The sequence below is a fragment of the Pecten maximus genome, chromosome 12, assembly GCF_902652985.1.
Source record: "Pecten maximus chromosome 12, xPecMax1.1, whole genome shotgun sequence".
NCBI classification, from domain to species: Eukaryota; Metazoa; Mollusca; class Bivalvia; order Pectinida; family Pectinidae; genus Pecten; species Pecten maximus.
In genome coordinates, this window is record NC_047026.1 from 7,304,235 (window position 1) to 7,323,063 (window position 18,829).

An 18,829-nucleotide genomic window follows, 5' to 3' on the forward strand; every position below is an offset into this window, starting at 1 on the left:
AAAGAATGTCTTTCTGAAGTACATTCTTGAACACAATTACTTGTTGAAAGTGTGTATGCATCATACCAACGAAAGTAATGAATCATATTGATAGAATGGGGAGAACAAATTTCATAAAAACAAATAAAACTAAGACAAATTTTCTGTCATACCTTTTTTTTTTAATCTGAAAAATAATGAGTTGCCCGAAAAAGGGTAGCATAAATGCTTTAAAATCAATTTAAATGCTTTGCAATTCGAATGTCTAAGCAGGATGAAATGTAAAGTGAACCTTCAATCAATGGAAGGAGGTGTTGAGTGAATGTAGTTCAAGGTTGGTACTGTCAGAAGCAGGCATCAATCAGACATCCTACAGTAACACTTCAGCCTTGAACACAGCAAATTCTGACAAACGGCAGAAAACAAAACACACAAGACTGCTTCATTGATTTCTAATTATTCCTCAGTGTTAATCAACTTGCTTTTAATGACTTGGTGAAATATATATGAGAGAGGAGGAAACAGCCAATTAGAACGATAAAGAAGAGGGCTGCATAAGTGAGAGAAGATGAGAGAATAGCATGATCTACTTCCAAAACATATAACTTATTATTAGCACAACGGATGATGATTCTATCTTTATTGAGAGCTATTATCATAAATTTACCCCATCGTCTATATAGCTAGTAGGATTGACTACAGACATACCTGTTTAATCAGAGGTAGACAGACAGGTGCTACCGTTTAGTAGACATACTATCTCGGAAGTGCTTTCACAAACACAAATTTTTATCAAAATGTAAGAAAACAGTGATGTAATCTCAATTCAATTCTTCCACTTTATCACATTGACTACGAGGCGATGTAGGCCAACAGAATGGTATACAACACAGGACTGGGGAACAGACGAGACACGTAGGAAATGTATGCTACACAGAGGGGGCATCAGGAATGGGGGCGATATATGGCTAGTATGGGGGCATTAGGGAATGGGGGCAATAATGGCTACTGTGGGGGGCATTAGGAATGGGGGCAATACATGGCTACTGTGGGGGCATTAGGAATGGGGGCGATATATGGCTACTGTGGGGGCATTAGGAATGGGGGCAATACACGGCTACTGTGGGGGCATTAGGAATGGGGGCAATACACGGCTACTGTGGGGGCATCAGGAATGGGGGCAATATATGGCTAGTATGGGGCATTAGGAATGGGGGCAATACACAGATAATGTGGGGGCATCAGGAATGGGGGCAATATATGGCTACTGTGGGGGCATCAGGAATGGGGGCAATACAAGGCTATTGTGGGGGCATCAGGAATGGAGGCAATGCAAGGCTACTTTGAGGGCATCAGGAATGGGGGCAATGCAAGGCTACTTTGGGGGCATCAGAAATGGGGGCAATGCAAGGCTACTTTGAGGGCATCGGGAATGGGGGCAATGCAAGGCTACTTTGAGGGCATCGGGAATGGGGGCAATGCAAGGCTACTTTGAGGGCATCAGGAATGGGGACAATGCAAGGCTACTTTGAGGGCATCAGGAATGGGGGCAATGCAATGCTACTTGTGGGGGCATCAGGAATGGGGGCAATGCAAGGCTACTTTGAGGGCATCAGGAATGGGGGCAATGCAAGGCTACTTGTGCGGGACATCGGAATGGGGGCGATATATGGCTACTTTAGGGACACACAGGATAGGTACAGGGCAACAGATGAAAGATGAAGTCAAGTGGTACTGCAAGAAAGAAAGTTAAATGGTACAGAGGTCAGTATGAGGTGGCAGGCTGGTAGATACATTCAACACAGTCCAGACAGATAGGGATTGTACTGGGGAATGTTTTAGCAAGTTGGGTAGGGCATGATTCAATACAAATCCAAATCAATAGAGCAGTATAAACAGAGGAGTAGCTCCACTAAAAACAATAACCGGAAGTTGTCAATAAAAATAACCCAGCGTTATCGCTTTTGGGAACTTGTGTTTTTAATTTGAATGCATGATGCATAGAGTTAGATAATTTGATAATCATGTTTCTAATTGTAGCAAGTGTATCATTAGCAACAAAACACGCCACATAGCAGGCATGCCACAGGATTCTTTGTACATGTTTCCAAACCAGCACAACCAACTCTGGCAAGTCATCAAGCTATAAAAAGTAAGCAGAGCTTGTGCTATGGAGAAATGGAAGAAAGATTGATGCGAAACCCACAGGAGCACACGGAAATCAGTCATAGAATTGACAAGAAAGAAGAAAGTATGAAACAGAGGAAGTTTATTAAATTTTCCATCTGACACAATTACTGTTGAAGCATCCACCAGGCTGATACGGAATCAATGTACTTGGTTATTGAATTATCCAGCCAGACAAGGCAAATAGGTGGTGTTGTAGGGTTGTGTGATGATGGCTATTCAGGGCTAAAGGTTACAGGCACAGTGTTCAGTCACCCTCTCTCGGCTGTCTCCTTACACCAGGCTAGGCTATTGATTTTTTGACAAGATCAAGCAGACCCCTCCATCACCCCCAGTTTGGTTATCCACTTGTAGCTATATTACACATTATTATCCTACTGAACACAGGAGTCAATGAACGAAAGTGAAAACCCTCAAACAGAGGTTCAAAGATATCTTGAAACACCTTCGTGTTACTCGCCGTTAGCAAAGTTAAATGTAGGAATTGACTAATCAAATATGTATTCAACAAATAATAACTGATCAAATAGTATAATGATATTAATTTTTTGATTTCCGGGGCATTATTGGCGAAAAATCACACATTTGAGATATTAAAAGCAAGTGGAAATCTATAATTGAATACAGTTTATCGTTGAAAAATAAAACCAGAATAGTGTAACTTGTGCATGCAACAGAAAGACATTATGAGCTCACTGTCAGATATGGGCTTATTACCAGGCATAGACTTATTACGAGACATGGGCTTATTACCAGGCATAGACTTATTACGAGACATGGGCTTATTACCAGGCATAGACTTATTACGAGACATGGGCTTATTACCAGGCATAGACTTATTACGAGACATGGGCTTATTACCAGGCATGGGCTTATTACCAGGCATAGACTTATTACGAGACATGGGCTTATTACCAGGCATGGGCTTATTACCAGACATGGTCTTATTACCAGGCATGAGCTTATTGCCAGACATCGGTTTATTAGCATAATTGAGCTTACTGCCAGTCAGGGGCTTATTGCTGGATAAACATGGCAGAAGAAACCAATAACTTGTCATGTTCATTATAATATGAAATACACATGGCTTTGACAACTCAATCAAACCTTACATAAAAACACATGTGGATAAGAAATAAATGCAAATTATCAAGTGCAAGGTGTGTAGGTTGGCATCTTGACCTAGACATGATTTATCAATAAGCAGAATTGTGTAAACACACCAGGAACTACAGACAACACCTAACAACCAGGAGGCTCCTGTACACATGCCACACCAGATCACTAAAGTACACAGGATCCTTCAGAACCCGTCTCGATGATTCACCAACTTGTCTAAGGTTTTCTTAAAAAAACATTTATTCATTTTCAAGTAATGACAAAGGAAAAATGCTACAGATGAGATGTGAAGATTTGGAATGGTTAGAGCCAGGTAAACCCAGATGTGTATTGACTCTCAGGGATTCATCCCCTACACAGTTCTGGTGGAATAGTAAGAAAATCTCTTCCTTTATGTTCAGTCTACAGTCTCAAAGTGCCTGGATCAGTTTGAGAAGTTAGTATTTCAGATTTGGTAACCATTATCCATCAATTGAGTCTGGTTAATCCAAACAGTCATATATACCATCTTTATACACCCTTCAATATACCACCTTAATCTTTTCAATCATCCACTGACCCAAGTTTTGTCTTTTCCTTTGTTTTTATTTTCTCTGGAGCACCTGGTTATACTTTACAGGTGTCTCCAGGCAAATCCATATTTTTGTTTATATTTTGTCTTGATTTAATCAATTTAATGTTTGAATTATGGTTTTGTTATTATGATCTTATCATTATGGTGGTATTCTTGTTGTTTTTGTACCACACAATCCTAAACTCCCATCCTAACCCTTCCCCAACACTGTTTGATTTCTTACTACAAACCCTTCCCATCCCCTGTTTTAATCTCTTACCTCCAACCCTTTCATCATATGCTTACTTTACCTATGACCCCATCTCCCCCTCCACCCTCCCTTTTTTTATTTTGAGTTCATATAAAAAGATCACATCCTCCCATTAAGAATCTATTCAATACACAGACATGTCTGCGTAAAAATGTATCAACTTTCCTCATTCCCAGCTATTAAAAGAGAAACTAACACCAATGTCTCCGACATTTTCTCATTTCATAATCACATCTTTTCTCCTCAATTCCATTAACGCCTTACAAGAGGGCAATTTACAATTCAACAGTTTTGGTATGTAAAGATTAGTGTATTCCCTGCTGAGCCCTTGCCATTCCAATCCCATTATAAGGTACATCCTACCGGCTCATCGTGGCTCCTTCCTTCTATTGTGACACTAGAGGTTTGTTGTTGCCCCCCTCCCCCTCCAGGGGCCCCAGTCATCACGCAGACATAACCCCATAATGAAGAATGGGTTTTATGGGCCAGAAGCAGGCAGACTAAAATCAATACCTCCTGCACATCAGCCTCACAGAACACCATAATAAACGGTCTGGTACAGAAAATCAATTGGACTTGGTCCTATGATTACAATGGATACCAGCCAAGGAAAGCTGCTCATCATTCAGGTCAGCATTGTATGATCCCTTCAACAATGTGATTCCGAGACCCCTTGTATTAGTATGCTAATTAGTTTGTCCTTAGGGACCAATACACGATGAGACATGGCCGCAGAACAATGACCTAGTTTGTTGAAAATGTCCAATCTGAAAATTCATATTCTGCTGGGTTTAAGTCAGACAGGGACCTATAAGATGGGACTAGTCCTGTCGCTGAAGAACCGATGGTATTTACATAGAAACATCTTTGTCTGACAGTCTGTGTAGACTTAACTGCACCTGCTAAAACACAGTGACAGGATCCATGCTTTTCTTAGGATGCAGGGGCTACCGACCCCAGAAAAGATTGAGGAATTACGATAAAAACAAAATGGATGTTCTTTGCAGCTGCGATGCAGACAAGAGAAAAAGCGATTAGGACAAACCAGTGCTATTAAATTAAGCCTTTTTAGGCAATAAATCTTGCTATAGTGGCATCACCATGAATGCATTACTCTAGATTAGAATACATTAAATTTGCAAATACCAATTAATTTCATTTTTTTAATCAGATGATTTTGAAACATTATTCAATAGTCCACTTTTGATTCCCATAAAAGACAAATATTTGCATGTAATAGTTACTGGTGAAATTGACTTTATTATAAGACTTCAGTAAACTGTTTTGGTTGTTGGGTAGTCATTTACTTATGAATTGTGGAATTATCACTTGTACAATGGTAAGTAACCAGTAACAGGATCATCTATTCTATAGCTAAAGTGTTTCTGTATCTAACGGTTTGAAATCCATATGAAAGTACAGCTTATATGGGATATGTAAATATTCATAAAAGACTACAACATTGCTGGATAAAGTCACCCATCAGAATAACACTTTCAGTGTTGTTACTTTGACAATAAAGGTCCTGGTTTTATTTATTGTTTTACAGCCCGTTGGCAAGAGCCATTTGGTGCCAAATCGTCACAAAAACTAGGAAATGACTAAATATACAAGGGGTAAGGAACCATTTGGTGTCAAATTGTCAGTAAAACTAGGAAATGACTAAATATACAAAAGGTAAGGGACAATTTAGTGTCAAATTACTAGGAAATGAATAAATATTGTTACAAAATAGATTGGGTAGATACAAAAGGTAAGGAATGTCAAGGTCACATCGGCAAGGACATCGCAACAATGGACTTGATAGCAACACAAGTCAACCCATCAGTCTTTCCAAAAGCCAGACAACTATTTGTAATAGGGAGATGTCTACTCCAGTCCGCAAATGTTGGAACACAAAAGAACAACAAAACCCTGACAAGTTCACAACTACTACAAAATCAGGCAGACATGATGGGGCACTACCTCAACCGGAGAACACAAACATGCCCCCTACAGCATGAGAGAGCACAAACATGCCCCCTACAGCATGAGAGAGCACAAGTATGCCCCCTACAGCATGAGAGAGCACAACGATGCCCCCTACAGCATGAGAGAGCACAACCATGCCCCCTACAGCATGAGAGAACACAACCATAACCCCTACAGCATGAGAGAGCACAACCATGCCCCCTACAGCATGAGAGAACACAACCATAACCCCTACAGCATGAGAGAACACAAGCATGCCCCCTACAGCATGATAGAACACAAACATGCCCCATACAGCATGGGAGGACACAAACATGCCCCCTACAGCATGAGAGAACACAACCATAACCCCTACAGCATGAGAGAACACAACCATGCCCCCTTCAGCATGAGAGAACACAAGCATGCCCCCCTACAGCATGATAGAACACAACCATAACCCCTACAGCATGAGAGAACACAATCATGCCCCCTTCAGCATGAGAGAACACAAGCATGCCCCCCTACAGCATGATAGAACACAAACATGCCCCATACAGCATGAGAGAACACAAGCATGCCCCCCTACAGCATGATAGAACACAAACATGCCCCCTACAGCATGAGAACACAAACATGCCCCCTACAGCATGAGAGAACACAAGCATGCCCCCCTACAGCATGGGAGAACACAACCATGCCCCCTACAGCATGAGAACACAAACATGCCCCCTACAGCATGGGAGAACACAAGCATGCCCCCCTACAGCATGGGAGGACACAAACATGCCCCTACAGCATGATAGAACACGAGCATGCCCCTACAGCATGATAGAACACAAACATGCCCCCAACAGCATGGGAGAACACAAGCATGCCCCCCTACAGCATGAGAGAACACAAGCATGCCCCCTACAGCATGAGAGAACACAATCATGCCCCCTTCAGCATGAGAGAACACAAGCATGCCCCCATCAGCATGAGAGAACACAATCATGCCCCCTTCAGCATGAGAGAACACAAGCATGCCCCCATCAGCATGAGAGAACACAATCATGCCCCCTTCAGCATGAGAGAACACAAGCATGCCCCCATCAGCATGAGAGAACACAATCATGCCCCCTTCAGCATGAGAGAACACAACCTTGCCCCCTACACATGAGAGCACAACGATGCCCCCCTTTAGCATGAGAGAACACAATCATCCCCCCTTCAGCATGAGAGAACACAAGCATGCCCCCTTCAGCATGAGAGAACACAACCTTTCCCCCTACACATGAGAGCACAACGATGCCCCCCTTTAGCATGAGAGAACACAAGCATGCCCCCTTCAGGATGAGAGAACACAACCATGCCCCCTACAGCATGAGAGGACACCTTTGTGTAGTGATTAATCCATCAAAATATCTTAATACAGAAATTCATTATGATTTGGTTAATCTGAATCAGGGACAGGGGTAATTGATAAGTAATATTGCAGGTATTTTGTGATGTTTAGGAGGTTTCCCTGAGCCGTCGCCTCACACCAGAATCTGTCGGTGGTAAATACTTGTTAGTACTATATATGACCTTAATCATCACTACAACACGTCATTTATTGATAACTTCCTTCCTGAACCCATTTATCTGGTGCAGAAAGAGAAATGCCCCCGTAATGAATGACAGCCAATGGGACAGAGTTCTACAAAGGTATGCTTCTCCATCTAATCACAATCTACTACCAACATACCAAGGCGGCATGCCACCTAGAGAAATGCTTGGATGTGTTCCACAAACAAGTTACGGTTGCCGGGCCAGGAATGCTGTTTTGGCAGGATCTATTCTATAGTGATGTTAGGAATAGGCAGTGGCACTTATGGGTGCAAGTAAAATTGGGCAAGTGTTTACAAGCTCTAAATAACAAACCACACGATTGGCAGGGGGCCAAACATATACATCCCACTTACAGGACGGGAGGAGGTGTGCAGGTACACCAATTATAGTGCCTTAGGAACCACGTATGCTGGTACAGCGCGATGGTGAGAGAATATGGCTAATTCCGAGTGTAGTCTATCGTCACGAGGCACGTGCAAGAATTGTAGATCAATTTAAGTGAAAAACATCACGGTTGTTCTCTCCAAATCCTCCGGTCTCTTAGGTACCAACATTTTGACGATATAAACAGACATTGGCCATGTGTTCACCCTACAGCAACAAACATGGTCACTTCACTTTTAAGCCCTCAATAAGTTCAACAGATGCTTATTTCAAAATTTACGTTTTTCAGTCATGATGTGTAAACATATCCGCCCAAATAAATTGAGGGTGTCTGTGTTTCTTTTCCAATTGCCTTTTCAAGCATTTGCAGCCAAGCCCATTGATGTAAACATTACAAACATCAAACCTTATTTTGCCATTATTTCGTAAGCCAGACAGAAACAAATGTGGCCATGATCTATGTTCTTAATTGAAAACTGACTTGGTGTTACCTACATTGTTGTCTTTAATGTCTGAAGTTAATGATATGTACGCGACCTTTGTCATTTAAGCCACATAATTTATCGTGCCATAAAGGTCTCATCGTAAGTCAAAGATGGTGGCCGATTCTAGATTGTATACAAATCAAACTGAAAACAATAACCACACCCCCTACTTCTCTCCGTTTTCATTGCAGAGTCCCACAGGGTTTTTACCATGAAATATGATGTAGTTAATCTCTGTATTAACAGCTACAGCCAATCCAGGTATCGGTAGTTTAAAGCCAATCAGTAGATGGCCGTATTATAAGGCTATATAAATCTAGGTGAACCTTAGCCTCAGGCGTAGAAATACAAGGGTGGATTTCTAACATCAGCCATTTATAGCGATGAAACAATGACTGTGCCAAAAGTTAATGAAATGCATGCCTTACAGCAGAAATCAATAGGCATCAGTTTAGTTTGACATCCAGATTAAATTGTAGTCAATGCCCGATTACTATACTAGCTGTTCACCCCAGATTTAGGTTAATTGGTTAATGACTACTTAACTTTGTGATACAGAGAATCTACAGACATCATTATCTTCATCAAATTTCATTTACAGAGAATTCTCACATTGCTGTAACTTTCATCTAAAATGTTCAATTATGTTACAGCAGGTCAAATTTGGGGTCTGAAAGTGACCATAGTGATGTCATTAAAACCTGATATTTACCAATTACGATGTTACTTAGCTTTTCATCTTTTTGTAAGATTCTACGTATTTCATTGTAGGCCGATATAGGGACACAGGCCTTTAAGGTGATATCCGACAGCCTTTCTCATCATTGATTCTGTGCGACATTAACACAAATTTATTTGAAGTGACTCCATTGTCAAGGATCTAACTGTTGAAAAGTGTTGTTGCCATTTTAATGACCAAACACATTGAGTTAATGTGATGTTTTGGGAGAGCTAGATGCCTTAATTACAGGCCCGTGTTAAGCAGGTCAGAATGTTCTTAGCTGGCATTTACTGGTTTAGAAGTTACGCTGCCAACAGCGTGACTTGCCAGCGATATAAATATTCCTCTTCTCAAGGCTCTGCTGGGCACAGAAACAGTAAATTGCTGTAGTTACCTTGTCCAAAATATTTCCTTCCCTTACTAATGACGCTTCAGGCAAATTTATGAGGCAACTTCTTTAAGTGTACATGTCTAAACAACAAAACATCACCATCTGTTTGGGGATCGTAGACAGACTAATTTCATATTGTTCAATAATAAAGAGTTGAATTTTTCAGTTACTGTCAGTGAGATTACAACTCAATGTATATAAAGAACACATTTCACTGTATAGCCGCAGTGTTTTAAATCAACGTCTGCTAAACAGTACATCTCCTGTCAGACAGAACATTACACCAGTGGAACATTAAATCAGATAATGGAATCTATACCTTAGAGATGGCTTTGTCTACCGCAATTTATTTTCTGAACACTGTATATTTTTGCAATTGTCTTCCCAAAAACTGTAATTTTATTTTTTTGCAGTTTGGACAACAGTGGTCAAGGTTTGGTGTGACAGCAACCACATCTACATAACAAGAGATACCAAGCTCATCTTTACTTGTGTTATCAATATGTCGTTAACAGCAACAGGTAACCCTTCCTAACACCTTCACCATACCAACTTAAGAGGGGGTTCCTCAAAGGCATTTGAAAATAACCAGGACATTTCTGTGATTTATAACCTTGTGGTTATGTACAAAACTGCATAAAAAGCCTAAGATACAAACCTGCAAACATGCCTAGTTCTACCTTATACCTATGCTGTGTTACTCTAGACTATATTTATACCTCAAAATATTGCATTTCAAGGGCAAATAGGTGAACTCCACAGACCAGTTGGCATAGCTCCAGTAGGTGACAGTTTCAAGGTTTATTAGGCTTGGAAGTAAACACCACTTAACCAGACTAAATATCAGCCATTTCCCACATCACATGGCCAGCCCAAACAGAGAAGTGAAGTACAGAGGTTGTGAGCCAGCTATAATAATATCATCACATAGTTATACAGACAATCGGGCCCAACAGGCTAGACAGGCCCTAATCACTAGTAGTGATGACTTCACTCTGCCATTCTCTAGTCAGCACTGTTCCAGTCTAATGGACTAGTACAAATGTCTACTTAAGACATCATTAATTAAGGGTCATAAACTTTAATGTAAGTCAAACCTTTCTCAGCCAGGGAGTGTTGTACCAAAAATTCAGCACCGATGCCATTCTCTAGTCAGCACTGTTCCCCCGTCTAATGCACTAGTACAAATGTCTACTTAGACGTCGTTAATTAAGGGTCATGAACTTTGATGTAAGTCAAAATTTTCTCAGCCAGGGAGTGTTGTACCAAGAATTCAGCACCGATAATAAGATATGAAAATAACTGTTTATATTAGACTTGGTATACAGATGTGCTACAGATTCATTGAGATGACAAGCTAAGGGTATTATGCTTGGCATACAAAGCTGAGATATGTAGCGAAGGGTGGTATTACAGTTATTACAGGGTACTAAACCCGAGATATATAACTATGAGTATATGTAAGCTACATTGACATATGTTGTAGCCAGGAACAGCTGGGGAAATTAAAGCATGTTTTTTCTTTGATAGTAAAATTTGTTAGATATTCCCAAACTGATCATAAACTGGCTATGTTACATCAATCTTGATCATCTGCCTCCGGGCTCTCCGAGAGAAAAAAAATAGTGCATCTGATTATCATAAGCCAAACAGGTGAAATAAATTGTTATAATGCATATCAATATTTGAACCTCCCCATCCCCTGAGGTTGGAGGTAATTACTCGGCCTTCTCCTGTTTGTCTACAATGTTATCAAGTGCATGTAGACACGTCTTGCTCGTCAGCAGTGTGGAGTGAGATCAGCAGCCAAATTAAACATGAAAGTCCTTGTCTGGCGTGTATCAGCAGAAACTCTACAGGCCGTCCCAATCTACTGGGTTATTTATGAGCCTCTTCCTCCCAATTATCAGTACAAATGAAAATTATCTAATGATTAGTTGTTCGAAATATAGCAATTCATGTCAACATTGAGAATGAATGCTACCGGGAATACAATAATCATGTTTTTTTCCCTTTGCTACACATTTTTAAGGTCACAAATCCTTCAGAATATAAAGGTGGTTGGAATCATCTATTTTGGAATTTGAAAATTTTTATTTGCAAGTGATGAAAGTTCCAGGAGACTGAGATAAACCTCCTTCACCAGGAAGTGTATGAGAGTTTTAACAGGCGTTACCAATGGTTACATGTGCCATCATTAGACTGAAAATGCCACTTCACACTGGAGTCTTTTAGAATTTTAGAGCATTTAATTTCATCAAATGTTCAAAATTATTTGTAAGAGATGAACTTTTGAGGAGATTGAGGAAGAACCGCCAGAAAGTTCCATCAGGTATTAATGTAAATGGCTGTGTGTGCCATCATCAGAAAGCTCCATCAGGTGTTATTGTAAATGGCTGTGTGTGCCATCATCAGAATCTAAATGCTGCTTTCCTGACCACTGATCAATACCCATTACTACACCAGTAATGTTCATAGCATGATAAGATAAAATCCATCAAACTCTCAGAGTAATTTTTCCTGGTGACAACTCCCTAAGACCAGCCCTGTAGCCTACAGCCAACACCATCTCTTAATTATTTATCTGTAATCCATCAGCCTCATTAAATCAATTGTGAGAGTCTGAGCGTGCAACCTTCGCCTCATATCCGACACTTGACGAGAAGGGAACTTTCACCTGAGAGTGACACAGGATGCTCATTATTAATTTTACAAGAGAAACATTATCTCATTCTGCATGACGTCATATAAAAATATTGCTGCACAACATAATGATGTCTAGTGCGCAAGAAACTAGACTCGGACTTCATGTATCATTTTGTTACATGGACACCTAGAGCCATCTTCTAATCAGTCTCGAGGCAAACCAACAAATGTAATTGGAGAAAGAACCATCCAGTACTTCTTGAGAGATATGATAATGAAAATAAATAATAATTTAAAGATGAATCAATGACCATTGAAAGAGGGTGATAGCTGTAGGAATCATATTAGACAAGTTAGATTAGATAAGATTTGGAGCCAACCAGACAAAGCTGACAGAATTTTAAGAATGGAAAAAGGTCTATTTTAAATATGTAACAAGAAATGAATGTCAGACTGAAATGGTTATTCCTAACCAATAACCTAATGGCAATTTAAATAACCCTGCACTGGGTGATTCCATATATCAAACAGCTTCAAAAGTATTACATCAGGCCCTGGACGTAGAAAGACACCAAGGAATGATCTTCAATTAAGATTGACATCAAAACAAGGAAACTAAATTGCCAAACTAAAAGAAAAACATATTCGGTCAATGCTTTTGGTCGAGAATATCACCAAGGAATACACTAAGGTACTGCAGTAGACTGTGTCTAACTACAATTAACAGAGTTATAATCTTAGGGAGTGACAAATTGTTGTCAGTAAAATGAAGGTGACGTAATATTTGTGTGTTTACTTGTATTTCTGTCGTTGTCCACAAATAACAATGGAACAGAGCAAATGAGATGTGAGGTACAATACATCATTTGTGATGGAAGGCTAAAGGTTGGGGAAAAAACCCATAAACATGTCTTATTAATTCAAAAACAGACCGGCCTCTTGCATTAAGGTGTTTACATTAAAACATGTGTCACTCTTTGACACTGCCAAAGTAAACCAACTTCTAATGGCATTCATATTGGCTATGACTGACATGGACTAAGGTTGAAATAGTCCTTACATTGACATACTATTTTGAAGACATTTCCCCCTTTTTTTTTGTAAGAAAGCAAAGAAACACTGAATTTGAATGATTTGTCTCATTTGCTATGAGGCAAAAATATTCCAAAAGTACCAATGATTGGCTAGTTGGAGATTTAATTTGCATGAAATCCACTGAGGTGAGTATTAAATCCTACCGTGTATATCCTACTGAGGTGAGTGTTAATCCTAGAATGTTGACAAGTTATTAAATTACATATCTATATCTCATACTTTCTACTTAATAATGTCAAAATCAATAGGACTTACAACAGTCCTGTGTCAACAAAGATCCCAAAATTGAATTCCGTGGAACATTAAATAAACTCTTTGTCACAGTAGTGTAATTATGAGAGCCTCTCCGCTACTGAGCGTCAGATCCATTAAAATCTACCACATACTGTAAGTAATTACATCTTTAAAACATTTCCCTTTTCAATGTAGGCATAATAAAAAGCTATTTGCCTGTGGCAGGCAGCTAAATAATTATAAATCAACTGCCATTTTCATGTCTGAGGTCACGTGTGGAGATTAAAAAGTAATTTATGCGACAAAACCTCGATCCCATGTACACTAAAATTACACTGGGCTTAAAGTAGACCATAATTTGTCTCTGCTTCAAAAGAGTCATCAGTCAAAAAATCCCATTAAACACGAACAATATTTTATCGCGGAAAGATAATTGTAAAGTTTCACAAATAGCATTTTGAGACAGTCCCTGAAAGACACAATGTCAAGGTCTCTTTTAAATTGAGATATAAATCTATCTCGCTCAGAGAAATTTACTAAACACCCTCTTACACGAAAAAATAATTAATAACACAAAACCAAAAACCAACACAAATATTTTGAAGAAGGACAATGCTTTATCGACACCAGTATTTAAAGATTGGTAACGCTTGGATGATGACGTCTACATACAGAAATAACTGCTTAGTCATAAAGAGAATGTCCCCATCACAACAAGTTCTGCCTGCTATCATACCTGGGGTTATGTGTAGGTGAAATCTTGGCCTATCCTTGTATGATAACTCTACTATCTATAGCCGGGAGGCTTGGGTGATATATTTACCTTAACAACATGCTGCTAAAAAGTATTGAAATTATACCTTTCAATATGAGTAACAGGACAATTGTTGATATGTTTTTTTTTTTTAAATTTAGAACAGGGCTGATGACAGGAAATGACCTCTGACTAATATTACTGTGTTAAAAATCCCCAAAGACACAATGAACCTCCCTAATTCTTTAAATGTGTCGAGAATAAACAAAACAAAGGGCTATAACTCTGTAAAAAGTGAAATACAATTCATCCATATGGCACTCGGTTCTTCGAAATTTCATAAGTGAAATATAAGTTTAGTGAATGTTGGCAGAAAAGCACCGAAGTCAACTACCCCAGACAAGTGTCAGCAAATAAGTCTCACATTAGTAACACAAATCATCTTAACTACATCATATACTACTGTATTACAGAAAATTTTGACTACAGATATTAAGTTTATTTATTACGACCATGAGTCATGTGACAATAAGCAAGTCACCATGGTGACATGGCCATCATTAGGTGTTGTAGTGACTATTAGCTGGGTAAATGATCACAGTTATTTGCGGCTATATAGAGAACGAGCTAGGTGGTTTTACACGAACATCAGATCAATGGTAATAAGACTGATTGGGCCTTACCTCCATCATCAATTAATCGCATCTGTATGAGGGCTGGATCTTCATTGTGTTCCTCTAGTACGGTGTCATCTGTGACGGATAGAGTCTGAAACGACAACCAAGCACAAGATCACAATCTCGTCAACATTATACATTACACAAAGCCAGTGTCACACTGCTATTTAAACCCTGATCTCATTTCTGTAATGTCAATACTGCAATTCACACAAAACAGGCTGAAGTGGACTGCCTCTGCTGTAACAGAATCAATCGTCATCAAATTACAAATGTGTAAGGCATACCAGCTGTCCTCTGGTCACTCAATAATACAAAGTTACAACATAATGGAGGATGGTACCACATAGCTATCAGATGTAGGTCATCTTTTATGTCATTGTCAATTCATCAATATCTAAATTTGGGATAAGGGATAATATGTTAGAGCCACACTCCCTTGGAATTGTTCGTAATGGTGATTATCGGGATGTATTTTACCAGTGTGGGACAGAATATTGTAGCAATCAGTATGAAAAGGCGATATGGATGACATATATGTGTTTATCAAATGTCCTGAAAAATTCATAAATAGATACAAAATTTGACTAACTTAATCTGTTTCTGAAGCTTTAAATCTGATAATATGAAAGACTTAGGATTCTTTAGAACTCCAGCACACGAGTTGCTGTTCGAACAGAAGTATTGTCCTCATATCTTCTACAGTATGGGTACATTACTGAGGAGGCTGTCAACATTTGTGCTGATGATTGCAGACACAAAATGTCTATTGGCCTTGTGATAATATTCAATATATTCGACCACAATGTTCATCTAGTACACCATCCTTTTTTTAAAGTTCATCTTGTGTGTAAGCCTTTTGTTGTGCAACTTCCTTATACCTATGTGATGTCACTTCCTCCTGCCAACGTACCATTTTCTTCTCTAATGCAGAAAGATGGACAGTGTTCAATACAAAGTTTCAAAATATGGAGAACAACAGAGCAAGTTTGAAAATTATATTTTACCAATGTAACAAAATCACAAACGGGCTATCAACCACTTGTGAATCAGCAGTAGACATTAAAATTTCAATGAAAGCTCATGAATGAATATTGTAAATAAACTTATTACATTTTACAGAAATATCACCGTATCCCTTCTGTTATCAAGATTTCAACGGCCTTAGATATAATAGATTTTGTATTTTAACAAGACAGTTGGGATAAGAAACAACTTTGAATTTCTTAACATTTTAAACTCGAAATTGAAATAGCAAAAGTTAAAATTTATAAAAGAGGGGAAATCCTCAAAGAACCAACGTCCATTCGGTGTAGTTAAGGAAAAAGTTCGTATTCTAGGTCTCAAAAGTTAAATGTGTAACACAATTCGCAGGCAATTATTTTTAATGCCTACATCGGGATTCAATGTCATACACTAGGATACTACACTTCAACTGATTGAAATAAAAAAAAGAGAATTTCTCTCTAGCATGTTCTCTGGAGATTTCAGCCAAAGAAAAACTTTGGAATTGTACAGACAACATTTGCTATTTACATCTGATAATGAATTCTGCCACCAATAAGAGTCCAGTGTGACCTACAGTAGGAGAAGTTATATCCTGATTAGATTGGTGTTCAATATTCATCAGTTTGAAGGTTGATAAGTCAGAAGTTGTTTTGAACTCTATAAATACACACTTATCTACTGGCATGTTGCCATCTATCACTGGCCATCAAAATTTACATGAACTTCCTCAACCCTTCACAAACAGTGATAACCATGAATTATGTAAATACTGACAGTAACTCTGTGACTTTACATCTTATGTTAGTCAAGTCATGGCTCAAATTACACCTGGCTTTCATAGCCCTTACTTCAATATTTTAGGATTGCTTGTTACCCCAAAATATCCATAGCACTCAAAATACATTCAATATGCTCCACAACACAAAATTTCTAAGTATCGCTGCTTTTTTCCCTTCATGATTGCAATTTTAAGCAATCCTAAAAACTAAACACCTGTAAAAAGATTTTTATTTTTATTTATTTTTTTATTTTGGTAATGGCAGTTATTTCAACTGACACTTGATTTCTATTTAAAGCCAAACAACCAACTTACAACTACTATACAGTTCCTCGGAATGCCCACTCAGTACTGATAAAATCCAGTATGTCAACGACACACCACTTGTATCAGCTATGTGACCCTGGACTTTTAGCCCTGTTTACACCATGTCAATGTTTGCTGACTGAATTAATCATGACAAAGCCACGAGTTTGTCTGTATCAGCCCCATTATCTGTACTACAGCTTCATACCTGTACGTCTCAACTCCCTCACCTTGCCCACCAACTTTAGATGTATGGATAGTCTGACATTTTTTTAGACCACCAACTTTAGATGTATAGATAGTCTGACATTTTTTTAGACAAGTGCTGCTAATTGACCTTTTGCCACAGAAAATGTCATATAGCAATTAACTTCTCTAATAACTCATTACGAGATATTTTGAAGACTCGGATGACGATGCTTATAAGGAAATATGGTCATTTCTGCTTAGTGACTTGGAGACATACCAAAACCAACACTTCAGCTTTACTCATAAAAACATAATTGGAATAACAAACAGAAAATGCTGATTTATACAAAATGTGGCCCTTGAAAAAGAAAAATTGAGAATAAGACCAGGTTTTCCTGAAGAGTAAGCGTCCTCTGCCTCATCAATGAGACACGTTGTGTAAATCTAGGTCACATCCTGAAAATAAATCCACTGCATTCTCAACAAACAACACCCTTCATGTTTCTACCAATGAATGACCATTTCAACATAAAACATTTGAATTTAACTTTAAAATTTTCAGGATGTGTCAACCACAGAAATGCTTATATTTGCTTCACACATGGAAATTATTTGCCTTTGTTTCAATTAGAACCAATATTATTTGTTTCAGCAAAAAAAAAAAAAAAACGAAAAAAACCCCCATCTGTATTTGGCCTAAGACAATTAATTTCAATCTAAGATATTGAATCATCATTTGACATGAAATCCTTAAACCAGGCATACAACAACAGTGCTTTAGTGTCACGAAAGATTGATTAAATTAAAAAGGGACAGAACTGACAATGAGAATTTGTAATGGTGGCATAAGTTTATAGTTTTCCCTAGTCAGGAAAGACAGAATAGCTATTAATAAACTTATGTTTGCATGATAATTGCCAAGGTTTAGTACTATTTCTAACCTCCTCTACCATTAAGTTAAATCGTTAGCCTACCAGTATTATGTTGGCTGCTTCACCAGATTTATATCGTTCAGATTACAGTTTCAAGGTCTCTCGGTAGGACAATTATCTTGGTAATCTTGCCAGGAGTTCACTGATCTTATCAATATTCCTTATAGCTTCAAAAAATTTATTTGGATTTTAACAGCCTGCACCTAATGGAAGATGATGAGACATTTTCCATCCGCTAGGAAGTCATAATGCAGCTAGCTTCAAAGGAGAGCGGCATCATAAAGATTTCTGATCAATGAAACGTTGCAGTAATAGACTCATCATTCAAGTGATGTAGTGGCCCGATAGTGTATCAAATATTAAATATACCTCATGGATGATACATGGCAAAACAATTATCAAAAATACGTAAGGGTCAATGGCCATGTTAAAGATGAATAAATTTGAGGGTCTGCGCTTTATTTTCTAGAACATGGTTTATGCGAATAGAATCTTACACTTGTGACGATGTAACGCAGAAATTTCACATAAGATAGACACTAAAAATCCTTTATTTGCTTGGTTAGTGTTGGACCCA

At 38.6% G+C, this 18,829-nt stretch overlaps 1 protein-coding gene across 1 annotated transcript in view; it reads right to left on the reverse strand.

Annotated features, from left to right (window-relative positions):
* LOC117339459 (probable JmjC domain-containing histone demethylation protein 2C) overlaps window positions 1-18,829 on the reverse strand; it is a 182,220-nt gene that overhangs the window by 81,034 nt on the left and 82,357 nt on the right. The window contains 1 exon segment of the mRNA XM_033901044.1: window positions 15,046-15,130. Within this exon segment, the coding sequence (XP_033756935.1) occupies window positions 15,046-15,130 (85 nt within the window).